Source organism: Merops nubicus, unplaced genomic scaffold (assembly GCF_000691845.1).
Source record: "Merops nubicus isolate BGI_N331 unplaced genomic scaffold, ASM69184v1 scaffold2954, whole genome shotgun sequence".
Lineage (NCBI taxonomy): Eukaryota > Metazoa > Chordata > Aves > Coraciiformes > Meropidae > Merops > Merops nubicus.
Window position 1 is genome coordinate 59407 of NW_008602086.1, and position 21358 is coordinate 80764.

The 21358-nt window shown below is 43.4% G+C and overlaps 1 protein-coding gene across 1 annotated transcript in view; it reads left to right on the top strand.

The window, feature by feature from the left end:
• Positions 1-18844, top strand: part of TRPV6 (transient receptor potential cation channel, subfamily V, member 6) — a 21088-nt gene extending 2244 nt beyond the window's left edge. Inside the window, exons 2-15 of the mRNA XM_008938202.1 lie at positions 5724-5821; positions 7123-7245; positions 8177-8317; positions 8848-8946; positions 9156-9331; positions 10191-10337; positions 12465-12677; positions 12997-13083; positions 14228-14304; positions 14608-14773; positions 15047-15113; positions 15689-15957; positions 17003-17109; positions 18571-18844. Of these exons, the coding sequence (XP_008936450.1) occupies positions 5724-5821; positions 7123-7245; positions 8177-8317; positions 8848-8946; positions 9156-9331; positions 10191-10337; positions 12465-12677; positions 12997-13083; positions 14228-14304; positions 14608-14773; positions 15047-15113; positions 15689-15957; positions 17003-17109; positions 18571-18844 (2044 nt within the window). The remainder of the gene's footprint in view (positions 1-5723; positions 5822-7122; positions 7246-8176; positions 8318-8847; positions 8947-9155; positions 9332-10190; positions 10338-12464; positions 12678-12996; positions 13084-14227; positions 14305-14607; positions 14774-15046; positions 15114-15688; positions 15958-17002; positions 17110-18570) is intronic.
• Positions 18845-21358: the final 2514 nt, after the last annotated feature.

The following is a 21358-nucleotide window of genomic DNA, read 5'->3' on the forward strand; positions in this document are numbered from 1 at the left end:
TCGGGGACCATGGTCACATCCCATAGGGACTTTATACAATTATCTTTGGAAGTAAACTCTGGGATCTGCATGGTGCAAGTGAACATAAAACCCCAACAAAGTTCACAATCATGGGCAACAGAGATAAATACTCATGAAAATTCAGGCCTGATAGAGCTGAAGAGGAATCACTTGCCTGTCCCAGTCTAATAGATCTTCCAGAAACTGAGAGCCCTTGCTTTATTTTAGATTGGTTTTCAGTAGAAGAGGGTCCAAGGAAATGTGAACAAAATCTCCCTAGTGTGAAATTTTAGCAGTTCTACCATAGGAGAGTTGCACTCTGTAAAAAGTAACAATCAAGAAATTAGAGAAAGCGAGTACATGGCTCCAGGACAATTGTTCTGTTTCCCTTTCTGTTGTGGCCTGCCTCTGTAACTCTGACTGAGAAATGATCTGTCTTCTGTGGGTCTCTTTTCTCTCGCCTCTGCTGCTCAGGGCTCAGTGGTACCACCTAGCCTTCATGGCCTGCTCTGAGGCTTAATTATTCTAGTGACAATAAAACATTTCACTTGTGTGGTACATTCAAAACAAAACAAACCACTTCTGTGCACTAATTAACTATAGAAATCTGTGCTATGAGAAATAATGCTTTAAAGGTGCTTGGGACACTTTGCATAACTTACAGACAACTATGGTCACTCCAAACATGTCACAATAAAACCTTTATATCTCCTTTTATATCTCCTTTAGTTTCTTTCTTTTTTTTTTTTGGTGGCTCTTTATTCTCATAGACCTTCTAGTGGAGTACTTTGCTTACCCTGAGAACAAATCTCCCTCAAGCTAGTAGTGAATGAGGGATGTCAGGAGAGTTTTACTGTTCATTTGTCTAAATGGTATTACTGAGTTTTCAGTGCTCACATTAACATCTTAAAATCCACAGTGCCTGTCAGTATCAGTTGGTTCCTTTGCTCTCAAAGGTAACAGGGAAAGAAAGATGCCAGCTCCCAGTTCCACTGCTTCATTTGTGTTATGTCTCACTAACTGTGCTGCTTGAGTAGTCAGGCTGCAAAGAGCCTGTCAGAGACTGCTGCTGGGTGTGAAATGGAGACAAGGGCAGCGCTGGCAGCATCTCTGGGCTTTTCTTACACTGTTATACCTTCATCCTAATAGAAGCTTTGAGTCTAATAGTTGAAAAGAAGCCTCCTTAATGTCACAAATGTACAGGTCCTCCAGAACTCACATTTCCCCAGCAATGCACAGACATACATGTATCTCACCTCACTGCCTAAGACATGCCTTAGGCTCGTAGATTTAGGAAGCATCTGCCACCTTAAACCTGGCTACAGGTTTCCTCAGGAAGAAGTAAACCTGAAATTTGTGGTCTGAAAAAAAGCCACCCCAAATAAAGTTGTTAGAGAAAACTATTTAACACAGGGTAGGAAATACAACCTAAAATAAAAACTGCAAGAAGACCCCTGGTGAAGAGGGTTGTAGGTCTTGATGCAGGATGAGCCCATGCTTCAGAGAATAAACTTGTTTTATGAATAAACTCGGTGACAATAAAAAATAACATCTACAGTTCTGGCATGAGTTTATTCTTGGGGTAGTTTCAGCTGTAGAATTAAAAAAAAAGATATTAATGGAAGGAGATTGCCCTGCTGGAAGTGGCTGAGCAAGATTTCTGTTGCTTAGTGTGGTAGATAGCTAATTATCTGAAGAGATAGGACTTCCCTATCAATTTCTTTTCCAGTAGCATCAGCAATTAGTAGCCTGTTTATTTCCACAGAAGCTGTTTACTGTCGGTAGAAGGGATTTCAACCTACATGCACGAGAGGTTCCAGGGTGTTTGTGAGTCTTTCTGAGCACCACAACTGCAAGAGAAGGCTGAAATAATACCCTGCTGGCAGATTTATAGCTCAGTTATAAAGAACTGCTTTAGACCCTCAGTAGCTGACATAGCTATGGGGATAAAGCAGGAAGCTAGCAGACTCCAAACTAGAGCAAACAACAGGAAAATATCCAGACAGTGAATGACTCAAGTAGTAGACTCTGAGAAGGAAAAGAAAGAAGAGGAAGAGGTGCTCCATTGCACCTCTGGTGAGCTTGGGCTTGAAAAAGGACCTTTGGATTGGTTCTTGTCCAGACAGTTCACGTTTAACAGGGTTATTTTTTTTTTTGTTTTAAAGGAGTAACCCTATAAATCCGGATTCTTTTACAATAGAGTTGAGACTTATGGACTTGTTCTTGAATACTTCTGTCTTCCTAAGTGTAATGAGCAACAGGCACTCCAAAATAGGTGCTTAAGAAGCTATGAATGCAAAAGGGTATATATTACTGGCAGAAAGTGCTTGTGAAATCCTTACCATTGTTTAAAACCGTTTTACATGACCTCCTCAGTCAGAATCTGACCTACATTCTATCTTCTCTTTCTTTCACAATGGATTTTTGGGTGTTCCTGATTTTGTCCTCGCTTGCACTGGGAAACAGCTCACAGCTTCCTGAGGGTGTGATGGAATCATCTAAGAAAACTGACTGATAGCAATTCATGATCAAGGTTTACTAAGCACCTCAACACAGCTACATTCCTTAGGTTAGTGAGGAGAACCCGGGAGCACTTCCAGCTGCTTTCTGTTGTGGATTTCATTGCCCATCAGACCTGCTGGTTAGCTACATAGCTCTATTTATCCTAAACTGACTCGATAAGACAACATCAGTACTGCCCAGTGTTACAGACCATACTTTGCTGGCTAAATTAGGCGTTTAGTGTTCCATGACTCCATAGCTGATAAAAAGAATGATTTAGAACAGAACCTTAACTTGGATATGCTGAGTTGTCTTTTCAATGTGTTTAAATAGGTCTCTGCTGATTCATTCTGAAAGGCACCCTCCCCATTCAGTGGCATGATGGTGCTTTGGGGAAGCTAGGCAGCTACTGCAGGCAGCTCTGTGAAGGGATTAAGTTACAGATTTTACCTGTTTTGCTGCTTTGACACAGAGGAAATAGAGTTGTCAAATGTGAAATTTGTGCTGTTTGATGAGCCAAGAAGAAAATTGATTAAATATGCAGAACTTAAAAAAATTTGAATGTTTTGAAGGTTCTAGATTCAGGTGACTTTGGTTTGGTTTTTGTATTAGTGAATTTCACTCACCTAGTACTCAACATTTACATGCTCAGCTTATTGCTGTAATGCATTAAAAATGAGTTGATAACTATAATGATATATTTTAAATGAGAGTAAAATGTTTCCCCAATTACAGGACAGAAAATTCAATGAGAGTAAAAACATGTGGTATAAACATGTAAGTCATGGACCTTTGAGGCATCAGAGGCAGTGTGCCGTGGTGTTTACCAACACTTCTGTGTTCTTCACCAGCTCGCTCTTTGCCCTGGGATGTCTGCTTCTCTACGGCTGGTTGAAGGTTCCTGCAATAGGTAGAAAGGTTTGACAGTTTTGCCCCACATTTCTGACAGCTGAGTTTAGCAGCTGTTGGCTCCCTCTTGGCAGGCACGGAATTTAATTAGTTGTTTACAAGGACTCTGGAGAATTTTGTGTGAAAGGTATTGTGTTTGTGTCCTCCCACGTTGCCTCTTGCCCAATCCTTCCTCCTCTCTGAGGTCATTTGAGGGATAAAGGCCTACCCTTAAAGCATCAACATATTAATTGTAGTGTTTATACTATTGAAACCCCACCTCCTTCCCACTTCCTGCCTCTGAAAGTTCCATTTTCCAGGAACAGAGCCTTTCTCAGCCAAAAGAATGGCAGCAGGGGCAAGCTTGCTTCACCAGTGCTGTATCTTACAACTTTTCTTTAGAGAGCCTTTTTATTTTGTTCCTATTTGTCTGAGCCCAGATGCAATGGCCTCATTGAATGAGTTTATAATTGGGCAACTCATGCAACTGATGCATGAGTAAGCTAAAGAAGGAGTATGTCTCAAAGTGGCAAAGATGAAAGTTTAAAGGACATGTGAAAATATCTCAGAATGGCTCCCTGGTTTACTCAGGATGGTTTTTATATTCTGAATGTTTTCCTTTCTCACCTGTTGGTCAGCATTTTTCTAGTCGGATTTCTGGTGACTTAGATAATGGGGTCACAGGAGATGTTCCTTTTGTGAAATGATAAATACAGTGTCCAGTTATGTTTTTAGTACTTGTAGCCCATGTCCACTAATTTGCATTTATTCAAATGGTTCCTATTGATCTATGTCATTCTGATGCTTCTCTTTGTTTTGCTTTGTGCCCAGGTTCTGCCAGCAGGCTGGTGCCTGTGCTCTGGGGGTGAGCAGCAGGGGCAGGGTTGGGGTGCACAGCTGACAGGCACGTTCCTGGAAGAACAAGGAACTGGTTTCTTCTTCAAGCGCCTGTTGTTCATAAAAGAATAATTTGAAGAAAGAAATACCTGTTTCTGTAGGCTGTAAAATTTACGTTGCCTGCTTTCCTATCAGTGTTATCACTTAATGCAAAACACCAATTTTTAATTGTTTGACATAGCATTTGCCTTATAAACTCTGTCCCCAAAATCTTGTCAGCTATTAATACTGGAATGCAAGGCAGAAGCCTCGGACATCACAAGCAGAAAGCACTGAATATATAGGGATATAATTTGACTAATATATTTGTCCCACATGCTTTTTTTGTGTGTGAAACTAACATTCAATCTATTGACACTTGTCAGATTGTAGTAAAGGACAGACTGGGGCTGATAAGAAAATGAAGGTGTCCATAAGAACCCTGCCTGAGCCAGGCTAAACAGCCCAATTTCTCTCAGCCTCTCCTCGTATGAGAGATGCTGTAGTCCCATAATCATCTTTGTGGGCCTTTGCTGGACTCACCCCAGTAGCTGTCTGTGTGTCTTTTGCACTGAGGGCGCTAGAAGTGGCTGAGCAGAGAGGGATTATCACCTCCCTTGACCTGCTGTTTGCATCAAAGGACCTTCCTGGAGTGGGGTTTGGTGACTGTAGTTCTTCATTAGCCCCAAAGGATCTACTGAAATACCTGGAGCCTCATGGAAGACTCAAAGGCGTTCTTCAGCTATAGGTGAACCATTTGGTCTGGAGTTTGTTTGATGGAACACTCTTTTCCAGGACAGGCATACATTTCAGTTCTCAGCAATGGCCTTCGTTTTCTCAGCATCAGAAAAAAAAAATAGAACAGATAAGCTTTCAGGTTTTTCCTCATAAGCTTGTATGATGAGGAACTAAATTTCAGAACCCATTGTTTTAATTATACCACAGAGGGTGCTTCCCACAGGAGCAGTTCTTGTTCATATTTGTTGTTTTCCATCCATTATGGGAGTAATTCAGATGCCAACCTTACTAAATTTATTGTGCTATGTTAAAAGACTACTGGTTTCTGCTGACTCCTGAGCTGACCAGTCTACTGACAGGAGGGGCATCCAACGAGACCCCATCATTGGCTATCTTCTGTGCCTCAAAAAGTGGGCTTTGTAAAGCAGAAACATTTTGGTTTCTCCTGCCTGTCCCTCTGCTGCCACCGCACGGCTGAGCCTCAGTGTGCGGGTGCCGAGCGAGCCGGGGTGCTGGCACTCTGCTTCCCTCTGCACTTCTCTGCCTGGGTCCGCTCTTCTTTGCCATACAAAAGGTAACTCAGATGGTGCAGGTGTATTCCCAGTCTTTCAGTAAAAATGTTGAAGATCCCTCCTGTCTCAAGCAGAGGCCGTGCTAGCTCAGGAGAGACACAGCGTGTTTGACTCCATGCCTTACTCGCCACTTTTTCTTGACTACAGGATCTGGGAATCCCCACTCCTCCAGGCTGCCAAAGAAAACAACCTCCCAGCCATTAGGAAACTTCTAACTGATGGAACATGTGATATCTACCAGAGAGGTAACTCGGTTATTCGTGACCAGCAGTGTTCTGTAGAAGGCAAGAGCCTTTACGTTTGTGAATTTGCTAAAACATTTGCATTAGCAGCCTCGAAGTACTTAACTGTGTCAGCAGCCGTGCTACAAAGTGAGTTTTCTGGCTTGGAGAGCATATCAGACCCTAAAAGAATGGTGAAGAATAGAGGTTTACAGCTTGAATGGGACTTTTTTCTAGCGGGACTGAGGGAGGTGGTTTTCTGTGGAAGGTGGTCAGTGGAAGGGCTGTGTGCTCCTCCTCTTCATGCCTGAGTCTGTGTCAAAGGGTTAGGGCTGGGCCAGTCACTAGATGAATGACAGACACTCTCTATTACCCCTTCTCCCTTCCCAGAAGGGGAAGAGAAAGGGAATGATGGAGAGAGACTTATGGACTGGAAAAGAAAACAAAAAGAGCTTTAATGAAAACAACCAACCAACCAACCAACCAAACCAAAACCAAACCAACAAACCCACACAGAAGTGAATATATACCAAACCAGCCCCAGCCCCAACCCCCCATGGCAGTTATGTCACTGGCACCACTGATGCTGTGGGCAGGCACTGGGGAAGTCCCAGACTGGACCCAGCATTAGATGGCAGACTCAGGAGTTGGATTGTGGTGCTGGCTTTAGGAGTGCGTGGACTGGGATTGAGAGTAGGACAGGCAGAGTCCCCAGATGCTGCCCGTCGAAGAAGAGAGCTTGACCCTTGTGATCCCTCAGCTTTGTACTGAATATGGCATAAATGGGATGGAATGTCTCATTGATGAGTTTAGGGTCACCCATCCTGTCTGCTTCTCCTGGCAGGTGCAGCCTTTTACTTTCTGAACTCCTCAATGTGGTACATAAGATTTAGCAGTGACCTTCATTTGCATAGGAGCAAATATAAGCAAGAGCCTTTTTGCATACCAGTCCTTGGTGGTAACTCCAAACACCGAGCATTGTGCTGTCTGTGAAAATATGCTGTCAGCTTCAGACAGTGCAGTTACTTAGAAGAGACTTAGCTGAGGAGTCAAATCACTGAACAGCATTAGTTCTGTTCCCCCTCAGACAAGCCAGCCTGCTGTCACAGACACCCGAGGCTGCTGCTCAGCTTGCAGACTTTGATGGAGTGAAGAAGAGAGACTATGCAGTTACGTGGCTGCTATCGTGTTAGATGATGAGACAGCATCTGGCAGGGCTCAAGGGGGCACCTAGCTCTCTGTAATTCTGCACCCCAATAACCCATTGTTGCTTTTGTCCCGTGTAGCTGAAGGCTTGACTCACGTGCCTCTGCTGCTGTCTGCAGGTGCAGTGGGGGAGACTGCCCTCCATGTCGCTGCCTTGTATGACAACCTGGAGGCAGCAGTGACTCTAATGGAAGCAGCTCCCGAGCTTGTCAACGAGACGATGACATCAGAGCTCTACGAAGGTAACACCTCAGAGAATGAGGGTGGACAGGGTTCTCTGCAAGGGCAGAGAAGCAGCACTACCTGTACAGTAGGAAAGTGGCTTCCACTGCTCCTGGTTCAGTATATTGCTAAACTCTTACACAACAAAGCCAACACCGGAATGGCTCCTGACCTTTTGTGGGAGGTGGAATGAGGTTAAACCTAAGGACGTACATGTGCAAACATGACAATGCCTTATTGGCAAACCCCTGACCACAGAGGGGCCTGTCTGCTGCAGGGGTATGTACAGTTTGCTTTCTGGCACGCTCGTGTATCAAAGGGGATCCCCAGCTGGTCTCCTCTGAAAGGAGAAGAAAATGGTTCTTTGGCTGGCTAAGAACAGGGATGGAAAACAAATGTGGCCACTGCTTTTGAGTCTAGACCCTGTTAAGTTTTTAAAGAATGGTTCTAATGGACTACACAAAAATGCCAGGCAGAATCTTGAAACCACTAAAATAGTAATGATGGAGTTTAAAAAATTCTAATACCTAATTTGAAGAATTAGAGCAAGGCTCCTTTGGGACCTTTGTCTTGACCTGCTCTTCATGTCCTAAGAAGGAAAGCATAGTGAGTCTCACAGCTTTAGATGTGCTTCCCGGAAGAGTGTGGCATACTTTGTCTTTCTCCAGAAAAAATCTAGGAAGTGCAATCTGCTTGTTTTTTGACAGGTTGTAAAGCTAGTTTTCATGAATTCATAGAAAGATTTAAGTAGTCTGGGACCTCTGGAAGTTGTGTAGTCCAGCCCTTTGCACACAACAGGGATAACTTCAAACCTAAATGATACAGCCGTTGTGGATGTCACTGTCCCCTTCCAGGACCTAGATCTACCATGACCCAAATATGAACTACAGGCTACTGGTCAGCCTGAAGTGGCTTTCTTGGGAGGCAAGGTTTTATTTCTGTGTCTTACAGGGCAGACAGCTCTCCACATCGCAGCAGTGAACCAGAACATCCCTTTGGTCAAGGCTTTGCTCAAGAGGGGGGCCAATGCCTGCACAGCACAGGCCACTGGGCACTTCTTCAGGCGTGGCTCCCAGCACCTTCTCTATTTCGGTACAGCCCTGTGGGCCCCTGGCTGGGGGGACTGGGGGGTGCACGGGGGTCCTGCTTCAGCCCTGTCTGCACTGGTGAGGCAGAGCCTCCTGTCTCCAGGAGTCATCAGCCAGGCACCTTCTAGCAGTCAGGAAGACTCCATCTGAGTGTGCAGATACTACACAAATATAAATATATAGCTCATACTGTTTTTATATATTTGCATGTATAAAAAAATGTATTGCATAAAAATTGATTTCCTCCCAGCTGCATCTACTGCAGCTTACTCATCAGCCTCTTATGCAGATAAACATCCTGAAAAGAATGCCTCTGCCTTTCATTGCTGAGGGTGGGGGGGCAGGGGAATGCGGGCAGGTCTTTTTTACCTTTCTGAGGAGGATGAGTTGGGCAGGAAATGTGCAGGTTTCCCGAGCTAACTCTTCCTTTCCTATCCTCTGGCTTCGTAGTATGGTTAGATTCCCCTCAGTGTGCTTCAGTCTCTCCTGCCTCCTGGGCTCCTAATGTTGTTTCTCCCTCTCCTTTCTCTGCAGGAGAGCACGTTCTATCCTTCGCTGCTTGTGTGGGAAATGAGGAGATTGTACGGCTGCTCATTGAAAACGGAGCTGACATTAGAGCTCAGGATTATCTGGGTATGTGCTGTGGAGCCCAGTGAATAGCATACGGTGCATCTGGACACCTGAAACTAGATTTTATCATCTGTGCATGCACAAATTTTTCTCTCATTATGGAGAGCAGTGGGGTGAGGGGTGTGAGGAAAACGGGAGCCATTGGGCAGCTGCCAGGCTTTGCACGGGGCTGGGCTATCCTACAAACTTTATCTGGTCTGCTTCCTTCTTAGGTAACACTGTTCTTCACATCCTGGTTCTCCAACCTAACAAGACGTTTGCCTGCCACATGTACAGCCTGATACTTTCCTATGACAGAAACAAAGAGGGACCAGGGTCACTTGAATTGATTCCTAACAATGAAGGACTCACTCCGTTCAAACTGGCTGGAGTTGAGGGCAACACCGTGGTGAGTATGTGTGACACAGTTGCCTCCACACACAGGAGAATCCGAGGACTTGAAATAACAGCCTGCAGCCTAAGGGAGTTCGTGCATGTTCTGAGTGGGTGGAAGATACATAACAAGTCCTTTTTGAGAAGTCTCATGTAGGACCAGAAAATTCTTTATGTGAAATTTTGTTATCTGAATGAAAGAAACAAGTACTTAAAGGACAGATCTTTTGAAGCAATTTTTGAAGCATTTGAGTTGAACAGGTGTTAATAGAAAGATCCATCCCAAGTAAGTTTTTGAAAATCTGACTGAAATTATTGTCTGTTGTCTAGATTTCATTACTCTAAACGTGACACACAGAAAACTTCTTCAGTATCCACAGACATTTATTCATTGACAAGTACTCAGTATTTAAAGTAAACTCTCACCCTTCCCTGTAACAAAAAGAGAAAGGTGGCTACTGTTCCTTCCATAAATTCATGAGGACAAGATCATTTCCCTGGCCACACTTCTTTTCAGATAACTTGTAGAAGAGTATGAAAGGATTTTTTTTTCTAATCAACATATAATTCCATATGAAATCTGTTGTCAAGATGTATAACAGTGTCAAATAACTTGAGCAATTTGATTATAATTTAGAGTAAAAATCACTCATCCTTTATCCCAAGGATGAGCTAATAACCCAATGGGAATGAGAAAAAGTTCTTCCAATTCTTAACCTGCTGCAGCTGTTCCTAAGACATGAGAACCACAACAAATGCCAAGTTCAAGGAAAACAGCATTGTAATTCAGGGGCTTTAACAACTTGGTTGTCATTGCAAAAACACTACCTACTGGAAAGCTTCTGATACCCTCCACCCTCTCCGTTTCTCCTCAGATGTTTCAGTACCTGATGCAGAAGCGGAAGCACAGTCTCTGGTCCTTTGGCCCCTTGACCACCGTGCTCTACGATCTCACAGAGATTGACTCCTGGGCTGAAGATCAGTCCTTCCTTGAGCTCATTGTCTCAACCAAGAAGAGAGAGGTACTGTGGGCACCACATGCTTTCTGTGTGCAGACCATGTTGATTATATAAAGAGAAGAATTATGAGTTTTAAGGTTCAAGGTACTTAATATTATCCATAGAATGAGGACTTTGTACCACGTGCTGTGGGGAATGCATGAAATGCAGCAGTTGACTACATCTGATGCTTTATATATAATTATTTCTTCTGAGCTATGAAACTTGCAGATGATTGAAAGATCACAGTATGAGCAAGCTACAAGAAATGACATGCTGTGATTCAGTAAAGGGTTCTCTTTCATCAGACTCAAAGGTATCACTAACAGGTACCTCCAGAGTCACCCCATCTTATCATCCCATCTTGTTTTTGTCTCCAACAGAGGCGTTTAATTAAGGAATACAGATTGCCTACATTTTACATGAAATGCAGGTATCTAAGTGTCTCCAGAGAGCAGTTTAGATCTTAAGGGAATTGAATGGCAATCTGTAGGACTCTGCTGGCTGAAAGGAGAGGAATCTGAGGATAATCACATCACTCACGAATACACCTCCTTAATGTGCCTAAGGTTGTGGGGTGGGGCTACTTGTGGTAGTGATATTCTAAGGAAAGAGATGAAGCAAAGTTTGTTGGAAGGAGTAATCACATTTATTAGGCAGTTCATGTAGCTGAAATTTCATCTAGGAAAACAAAGAGTGAAGTGACATTGATCTTTCCAAGTTTTATAGTAGACAACTCAGTGCCAAATAAATAGATTAATTCAGAGACATAGACTTGCAGTGTTCAACAGATGCAAACATGCAGATTTCTTTTTCCCATAACATTGCACTGTGTTTTCTATGTCCTTTGTATTCATGTGTGCAAATCATCCAGATCAACCCTGAAGGCACATAAGAATATTTCTGTATTCTTCCTGTTAATTTTTGAAAAGGAGTTGTATGATAGAAGAGGACTCTTCCCTCCACTGCTCATAACTCCACTGCCCTTACTTTTATAGAGCCTCTTGGTCACTTCTAAAACTTGGCCTCAGCTTTTTTGATGAAGCTTTCTTTTTGTATAGAATTCCTCAGCTGCACCTTATGTATGGATACATGCAGATCTTTGACAGAAACACAACCCCAAGGTATGCAGCAGCACTGTTTGTCACATTGTGCATGATGCTCCCTGACGCTTCTGTTTATTCCTGGAAATACATGTGGTCTTCTAGATACATTTGAGCTGCAGCACTGAAATTCTAAAAAAAGAAGGGCCAGAACTTTGAATATGCTATACATACTCTGAAGGAAGTAAGTTGAAAGAGCCTGTTGGTTTGGTTTGGCTGTTTCTTTGTTTCCTTCACAGTGTATCTCACTGTGGTTATATTACAGTTTTTATCATCATAGCTGAACGGCAAAAACTTTTCAAAAACCAGTCGACTAACAGGCTGCATTTAGACAGAAATTAAGGAAGCTGAAAAATCGTTCCAAAGTCCTTTTAATTGCCTGCTAAATCAGAGTAATATTAGTGTCAGTTTTTCAAAGGGAGATAATCACCTGAATGACCTTTTGAGATATGTTTCCCAGAGAATGAGTTCCACAAATGCTACTGAAGTGAACAGAAGCAGCTGCTGGGAGTGATGTTAACTTCCACACAGAAAGGCAGAACACCAATTCAGAAAAACAAACAAACAAACAAACAACTAAGTGAATTTTGCAAGGTTGTGAAGAAACTTTTCTGTAGCTGAAAACAGAATCCAAATTATCTTATTTTCAGTTCTGTGTTATAATAATAATGATGTATGTTTTGTACAGAGGGGATCTTTCATAAAGGATGCTATCAAATGCTATTTTAAATAATATCTTTTATTTTCTGTAACACACCCTCATACATTTGCATTCATGGATCTGTCTCAAGTGTTTATACGTCTATGCAGACAACACACTTATTCCAGCATCTAACATGCTTTTCTTGCTCTCCCCACTGGTACTCGAGAACTTTTCCAAACCTCTTCACTGGCAGACTGAGCAAATCCAAACCCACCTTGCAAAATAAATTCAGCTTCCTAATGCTGAATAGAATAGTTTGCTAACGTTGTACCAGGGAACAGTGTGAATGATGCTTGGAAACAAATGCCCATAGAGCAACTAATTCCTTCTTCCTGTCTTCCTCAGGCACGCCAGATCTTGGACCTAACACCTGTGAAGGAGCTGGTGAGCCTCAAGTGGAATATGTATGGTCGTCCCTATTTCTGTTTCCTGGCTTTATTCTATATACTCTACATGGTCTGCTTCACTATGTGCTGCATCTACCGGCCTCTGAAACCCCGCACAGGCAACAAAACAAGCGCCAGAGACAATACAATCTATGTCCAGAAAATGCTGCAGGTACTGTGTCTATCGGAGTCAGAGCCCCACAGGCAGCACTGGGCAATCCTCACCTGAGCTCCTTACCTGGCAGCCCAGGTGTGTCCCCGTGCCCAGCTCCTGCTGCTGCCCCCTCTTTCTGCCGGTGCCCTCTGCCGGTGAGGAACAGGGGACACGCTTTGCTCTCTGCTGCGCTGCTTTCTGGGGTGTCCTCAGGCCTCGTCGTGTTTATTACAGCAACAGGGGACCTTCCTTGCCACCAGACTCTTTTAAATTTCCTTTCACTCCCTTTAACATTTCATTTTAATTTCCGTTCACCTTTTTTTCCCCTCCCCCTCAGGAATCGTACATGACATACGAGGACGAACTGAGGCTTGTAGGGGAGCTGATCACAGTCATTGGAGCTGTAGTAATTTTGATCCTTGAGGTAAGAGACACAGTGAGCTGTATAGTTTTGAGCTTCATCAAGACAGATTTTATTTACTAGACAAACGTGAGTTTATGCTCACAGCTTGGTAGAGGTTATTTGCTTGCTCTAAGTGTTTCGATACACATCTATGGCAACACTGTCAACAGTACCTATTGGGTGAAACAGAGACTGTGACAAGGTACTAGAAAGATTCTAGATGTGGAAGAAGCAATTAGAAGGACCAGCCACACTTTCAAATACTGCAGAGTAATATCAGTAATTTCAGTATCTGCAGGGTAATAACACAGGTCCCATTAGCACCATCTGTGGGTCCACCCGAATCTCAGCTGTTGCATGAAATCCCTAGAGGTTCTTCACCCAGCATCTCTAAATACTCCTGTGTTTAGGGGTGCTGGGTGATCTCTGTGTATACAGAAAAAAAAAGGTTATACTTAATTTGAGATCAGCAGCTGTATGGCCCTATAGGAGGAACCTTACTCAACCAGAGTTCAGAGGGAGGCATGTTGAGGTGTTGTCCTTACCATGAACTCTCTCTCAAAAAAAGCAAAGGTTCTTTAAATTAAAAGAAATACTTCTCCCACTTGATTTTATTATAATATGAAATAGAAGACTAAAACTTCCATATGAGAAAATTCAAATGACAATGTCAGGGAGAACTGAAATAAAACAGGGCTTGTAAACAGCTTTGTCTCTGCCCACATATGTCCCAGAAGCTTCCTTCCACAGGTCCTTCTGCCTGTGTTTGGTTGGGACTCTGGGGCTCCACTATACCTAACACAGTGAGAAGTATAACAGACTCTTTTGATTCTCCAAGAAAGTTTTTTTGCCTTCATTTCCGCGGCTCGGCTCTTCTCAGGGATCTATATAAACTGCAGACTCAGCTCTGTGCTGCAACACCTCTCTGCCACACACCCAAGTCTTTCACTCTGCCCAAGCGTTCTTAGGCTTTCCAGCAACCTGTCATAGCCTGAGAGGAGCCAAATCACTCTGTTTTTAAAGGAGTATAGAAATCAAGCTGTGTTTCAGCAAACAAAGCAGATGCAGCTGGCCCCAAGCTCTGTGAATGTGGGCAGTTAGCATGACATTTAATAGTATAATGGAATCTGTCTGAGTCCTAAAGCCAGTAGGATGTCTCTCTTAGATCCCAGATATCCTTAGAGTTGGAGCAGCAAAATACTTTGGACAAACCATCCTAGGAGGGCCTTTCCACATAATTGTGTAAGTACACCACTTTTAAAGTCTAATCAATATATTGTTTCCCATTTTCCCCACTGCTTTTGCCAGATGAGTCACTTTCTGCATTCTTTTAGAGTATTCCTTCTCTTGATTTATTTCTCTTACTGGCTTAACTGATGTATAGGAAGACAGGTGAGTAGGATCCCCGTAGACTAGACAGTGCTGAGAAGTCTTTGTCTGTGGGGCTGGTGGCTGTACGTGCCTGTCTTGGAATTTTTAAAAGGATACAAAGGAGGGTAAGGTTCCTTTACTGAACTTTTTTTACTGTCTTTTCTCTCTTTGCAGCATCACATATGCTTGCATGATTCTAGTAACCATGGTGATGCGTCTCACCAGCACAACTGGTGAGGTGGTGCCCATGTCCTTTGCCCTGGTGCTAGGATGGTGCAATGTCATGTACTTTGCACGAGGATTCCAGATGCTCGGACCCTTTACCATCATGATCCAGAAGGTACTAGACATGAACAAACATGGGCTTGTTACATCTTGACACCTCTTTGCAGAGAAAATGGAAATAATCCTTTTTCTCCCTCAGGACTAGCATTAATGGCAAATGGACAAGTTTTTGTCTGCACAGGGGGTTTGGGACTTTTACATTCTCTCTTTAGTGCAGAAGTTTCCTTTAGTCCACTCATGGTCTTAGACTCTGGAAAATGGTTTGTACAGGGTTGCATTGTGACTTGGGACAGTGGGGCCTTATAACGGCTCTGTCTTTGCTCTGCAGATGATATTTGGAGATCTCATGCGCTTCTGCTGGCTCATGGCTGTGGTGATACTGGGCTTTGCATCAGGTGAGTCCACCAAAGGACAGCAGAAATCCATCGTCTTGTTTAGTATGAACGAAGTGTGTGAGTTTTGATTTATTCTCAGGTTGCTCTCTGAGTTGGCTGGCACAGGTGGTCAGGATGTATAGCTTCTGTTTCTTGGAGCGTGGTCACTTTCCCACTACTGATTTCTGTTCTCCTGAGTTTGGTTTTCAGTTCTTGCTCTTTCCAGGGTAGTGGAAATTAGGACAATCCATATAATTCCTGATACATATGTCAAGATTTTTAAAAAACCCCAGTATTTATGATACTTATCTTTGGGGGATGAGACTAACACACATAATTACATCCTTGAAGAAGAAAAGAACACTATTTTGTGAACAAATGCATAATCAAAGTAGTTGTGAGTCATTTTATGATGGAGACCATTCAGGGATTTGTCCTTGTTGTGCTGGGCACTGCACTGACATAGAAACACATCCAGCTCCTCCCCAGACCACTGTGTTGTCAGCATCTCCTACAGGACGCTGTTGTTGCTCTTGGAATGTGATCTCCATTGTTAATTTCCCTCTCCCTTTTTTTTCCCCATTGCTTTCCTCTAGCTTTCTACATTATCTTCCAGACAGAGAACCCTGAAAACCTTGGGCAGTTCTACAACTATCCCATGTCCTTGTTCACCACCTTTGAGCTGTTCCTCACTATCATTGATGGCCCTGCAAACTACGACGTGGACCTGCCCTTCATGTACAGCGTGGTATACTTTGCCTTCGCCATCATCGCCACCCTCCTTATGCTCAACTTGTTAATTGCCATGATGGGTGACACCCACTGGAGAGTGGCCCACGAGCGGGATGAGCTCTGGAGAGCCCAGGTAATCTGGTTTAGGTGGTAGGGCGTTCACTTTGAATAAATAAGGGAAAAAGGTGTCCAGGGAACACGTGCTAGACAGTACAAGTACTTGCTCTGCCACCCATGCTCCACAGGAGGTACCCTAAAACCTTCTCTGCAGCCTTCTCTTTTCTCAGGGGCTAATACAATGTCCGGTCCTGTTAAATCTGTTCTACAAGTGCTGTACACCAGCCACCCAATTTCTCATTCTTCCTATGAGTCTGAGGTATCTCAGACTGCTCTTCTGCACATCTTCCCACGTGAGACTCTCTTCCAATACGTCTTTGCTATGCAAGCATTCCACCTTCATTTCAAAGAGCAGCCAGAAGGCCACCCAGCCTTTCCTGCCAGTCCTGTGACTCCCTAGCAATTTGTTCTTTACACATGGAATCTGCTGTTACAAATCACACTGCACACAGCCCCTTGGTTTACAAATCACATTTCTGCGTAGCTGAACGTTAAATTATAATTACAGGGATTGACTGAGGGGAGATAGAATGCAAGATAATGACATGTAGGTCAGTAACATCTTTAGACCCATTAGGAGAATATGGCCTGACTCTCTTGCTCAAAAGGGTAAAAAAATCAACGCGATCAGTTATATAGCTGCTCAAGAGGAAATCCATTCCCTAGCATTTTCTGTGAGAAAGTAATAAGTCACACAGTTAAACGTAGTTCTGTGGCCACATTGGTAAGTTCTGATTATAGTTAATGCAGATATAAATACTGCCCTCTAGCTTGCAAATTATTGCCTTACAAGTTGCCTTCAGGTATCAAAGGAAAGAAACTTAGCAGTGTTGTGAGAGCAGCATGGTTCCCTCAAAGCAGGGCACAGGTAGGGCTGAAACAGTGAACTACCCTATAATAAATTCACTATTGACTCTAGGATTTTTCTGAGTTACATATGGAGCTGTAATGAAGTATGGCAATGGGTCAGTACTCATGAAACGGAACATTTTGAAAGAAAAATCAGTTTTTTTCTAAAATAATCCGAATCCTTTTTTTATTTTCTTTTTTTTATTCCAAAGGTTGTTGCTACCACTGTCATGCTGGAGCGGAAGCTGCCGCGGTGCCTCTGGCCTCGCTCGGGGGTCTGTGGGCGCGAGTACGGGCTGGGGGACCGATGGTACCTCAGGTGAGTTCTCTGCTCTGTGCACTTCAAGGTCCAGAAGGGGAATCCAATGTACTGATGCCAATAAAGAGCCTTTCCAGTGGCCTGGGGAGGAGCGTTTGAAGTCCTTCCCTTCCAGAACGCAGTTTCCTGTCTGTGACTGGCAGACAAACACCGTTCCCCTGAGGAAGCTGTGCAAGCCCTGTGAAACCGGCTGGTTGTTTCCTGCTCAGCGTTCACAGGATATAGACCCCAGAAACTGCACGGGTTGTAAAGCCTGAATTTTCCATTCAAACTTCTGATAATGAGTATCACAAAACACCACTGCTGTGCTTGCTTGGCTGTCCCTATCCATTAAATGCATGAAATGGCAGAGGCAGAATCAATCAATTAGGCATTCAGCATCAATGAACAGCACTACGGGTGTTTCAAAAACAGGACAGGAGTAAGTGAAGGCAAGATTTATTTCTGATGTGAGCACAGTAACTATATTATACTTTGCAAGGACTGAATCAGGTGGCAGTATCTTAGGTGCAGGATTTCAGTTCAGGCACTGAAATAAAAAAAAACCCACTTGTAGTCTAGACAATAGTAGATTCCTTATTATCTCTGATTTTAATCAGTATTTATACCACAGTGAGAAAAGATTAAGCTTTGTTTGGGCATGTATCTTTTCTGGCTGCATCATCTGCCAGCGAGGTGGATGTCCTGTTGGGAGTCTACTGTAGACCACACAACCAGGATGAAGAGGTTGATGAATTGATCTATAGACACATGGCACATGCTGCAAAATTGCAAGCCCTTGTTCTTGTGGGGGACCTCAACTTCCCAGACATCTGCTGGAAATAGAACAGAGCAGAGAGCAAGCAGTCCAGGAGGTTCCTGGGGTGTGTGGAAGATAACTCCCTGACTCAGCTGGTGAGGGAGCCCACCAGGGGAGGGGCCTTGCTCAGCTTCTTGTTTACAGAGAAGGACTGGTGGGTGATGTGGAAGTCAGAGGCTGTTTTGGCCTCAGTGACCATGAAATGAGAGTTCTCAATACTTGGTCAGGTAAGGAGGGGGGCAGCAAAGCTGGTACCATGGACTTCAGAAGGGCAGACCTCAACCTGATGAGAACACTGGTTGAGGAAGTCCCTTGGGATGCAGTCCTACAGGGCAAAGGGGTCCAGGAAGGCTGGACTTTCTTCAAGAAGATTGTCATTAATGGAAAGGGTAAATCATGACTAGGAAATGAGTTAAAGGGCAGGAAACCACGGGCAGATAAAGGTACTGAAGTCAACAGCAGCGATGAAGCTCTTGCGGCTGCATGCCAGCAGCACCTGGCACCATGCCCATGGACAGTTCCTGTTTCTGTGTAGACCTTTTGGAATGTCTGGGTCAGTAGACATATTTTTGGGAGGGGCTTGCTTCTTGTGGCTTCTTGATTTTGTTGAGAAACTGGCTGCTTCTACTTCATTCAGTTTATGGTTTTTAATCCTCTTACAGAGTTGAAGACAGGGTTGATCCCAACAAACACAAGATGATGCGGTACACAGAAGCGTTCAAGACTCAGGATAGAGACAAACATAACAAAGGTTTGGAACAGCTGGAAATCAATAGGGACATCCTGGACAAGAAGGAACCATCTGCTCTGTCACTGTCACGGAGAACATCCAGGACTAGTTCTCACCGTGGCTGGGAAATCCTGCGGCGCAACACCTTCCACCAGCTTCACGAAGAGATTGGTCATGCCATGGAAGAGGAGGTCTATGATGTCTAGGAAGCCTCCTTGTTTTCTCCACAACATGGACCAATTTTGCCACAACAGTTGTCTTCTCCAGCTGTTCATGCACACTCCAGCATGCTACACGTATTCATCAGCCTTGAAGAACTCTGCTGGTGAACAGTTCATGAGCAGTTCATGGCACCTGTGCTATGATAGGTCAATACAGTCTCTTCTCTCCTACAGTTAAGTGTCTCTGCTCTTACACTGATATTTGCATCACGATTGTTCCAAGGTTGTTGAGCTAAGGTCTGTGGTGGAGTGCTAGGCTTTGTAATCCTCTACAGCAATGAACAAATGAAGCCAGAAACAGGATTTCATTCATTTGCAGAGAAGTGATCCCTAAGCCCTCTCCTAGACCATTAAATACAGTATAATCTCCTCCAGTTTCACAGAATTCCGATGGTCTCACAGCAAAGAGAGCTGACTGAAGTTCTGATTTATGACTTGGTACAGAACTGAAGTAAAAAAGCAGTATAACTAAGCTTGGGAATGAAGGTAGATGCTGACTGTGATGATTAAAAGGACGGCAACTACTCAGCTGGCATTCAGGGCCTGTCAGATTTTGCCCTCTGAAGACAGGAAGTCTCAACACTGCTATCTTGGCAGGACTGTTTTGGGTTTGATTTGTTTTTGTTTGCTTGTTTGGGCTTTTTTTTGGTGGTGGTTTTGCTTGTTTGTTTTATGTTGTTGTCACATTAATGCACTTTAAGCTTTTGTAAAGAAGTTGTTGTTATTCCTTGGAGGATTGTGAAGAACCTGAAGTGGTAAATTCTTTTCCTAATGAGAGTATGCATGGCCTGGTTAGGTGACTTTCAGCAACTGAAATTTCAGCAGACCTATTGGTCTCCTAAGTGGGCTGAAGCTGGTCTTTCATCTCCTTTTGAAGGTGAGGATTCTGAATCATAGTCCTCTCACAACTGATCCGTCCAGGTTGGATAGTGAGCTGCAATGGAGCACTGAAAAAATGGAAAGGTTGGAGAGATGAATAACAGCTATTGAGAGGACGTTCAGAGATCAGTGCGTGTGCTCTCTCTCTCTCTGAAGTTCTAAAACTAGCCAATAAGCAACTGAATCATCCACACCACTCCCTTCCAGGCACGACGCTGTGCCACTCTGGCACTTGGTCATCTGCTTAGGGCCACCTTAGGAAAAGCTGAGAAATGTTCAGAGAAATGGACTGTCATTTCAGGGGGTTTTGTATGCTCAGGAGTGTCGAGTTTCATTCCAATAACCAAAGTAAGTGGAAAGCAAGCAATGGTCTTAACATTTCCTTACAATAGGACTAGCAACTGAAACGTTGTTTTTTAAGAAACCATTATTATCTAACGCTAGACTTTGAGCCACATCACCCTGTGATAATCAAAGCAGATAATGAAAAAGCTGAATCCAGTGGATTTCTGATTGTATTGAAATGTCACAGCAAACATCTCCTCTCTTGCAGGTGCTATAACGAGAATCATGATCCTTGCAATTATGTGTATTTATTTAAATGTCCTTTTCCTCTTACTTGAATGTGTATTTATGTTCCAATGGAAGACTGACAGAACAGCATCTTTCTGGAATTCAACCGCATGCTTTGGAGTTGACTCATTTTGTTGAATTGAAAGTGTTGTGCCTGGTCTCACTCACTTGTTGGTCCTTCCCAAAACCTTTGGGTTTTGTATTGGTTGTCTATGGACATGGGAACACTGTGATACATTACAAGAACTGTGAATTGCTGCTCTAACTGTAGCTGAATTTTCTTTCATAGTGAATAAGAAATAGCAGGAAGGGGAGAACCATACAAAGGTGCTCCTCTTTGTGACATCATAATAATCATCACAATAATAAAGCTAGTTTGAAGTATAAGCCCTGGTTCTGACTTTGTGTTCTTCTTCATCACTATAAACAATAATGAGAATTTTGATCTTGGAACTCAAACCAACATATTGACATTTCAGGAGGCAGAATAAAACTCTGTTAACAGTGCTAGGCCTTTACACATTTCTGTATCTGCTCTCCATAAAAAGAAAAGAAAAAATCCAGTACTGATACTTTTAAGGATGTGCCTTATCTTGTGAAATTACATTCTGTAATAGTTTTCAAACTCCTTGCACAGAACACAGGCACAGAACAGCATCAGAACTGTGTGATTTATTTCCTATCTTTAGAGTTTCTTAATGTAAATAAGATAAGAGACTCATAGAATATTTTGTGTTGGAAGAGACCTTTAAAGGTCATCTAGTCCAACCCCCCTGCCATGAGCAGGGATATCTTTAACTAGGTGAGGTTGCTGACAGCCCCATCCCACCTGACCCTGAATGTTTCCAGGGATGAGGCACCTACCACCTCCCTGGGCAACTTGTGCTTCAGCACTCTCATTGCAGACAAATTCTGACTGCTACTGGAATTAGGCTTCCAGTTTCCTCAGAGGACTCGCCTACTAAATCCTGGAAAAAGACCTTACACAAAAGGGGGCAGAAGATTTTACCAATAGTAAATGGTTCCTCAGTTGACTTCACACACTCT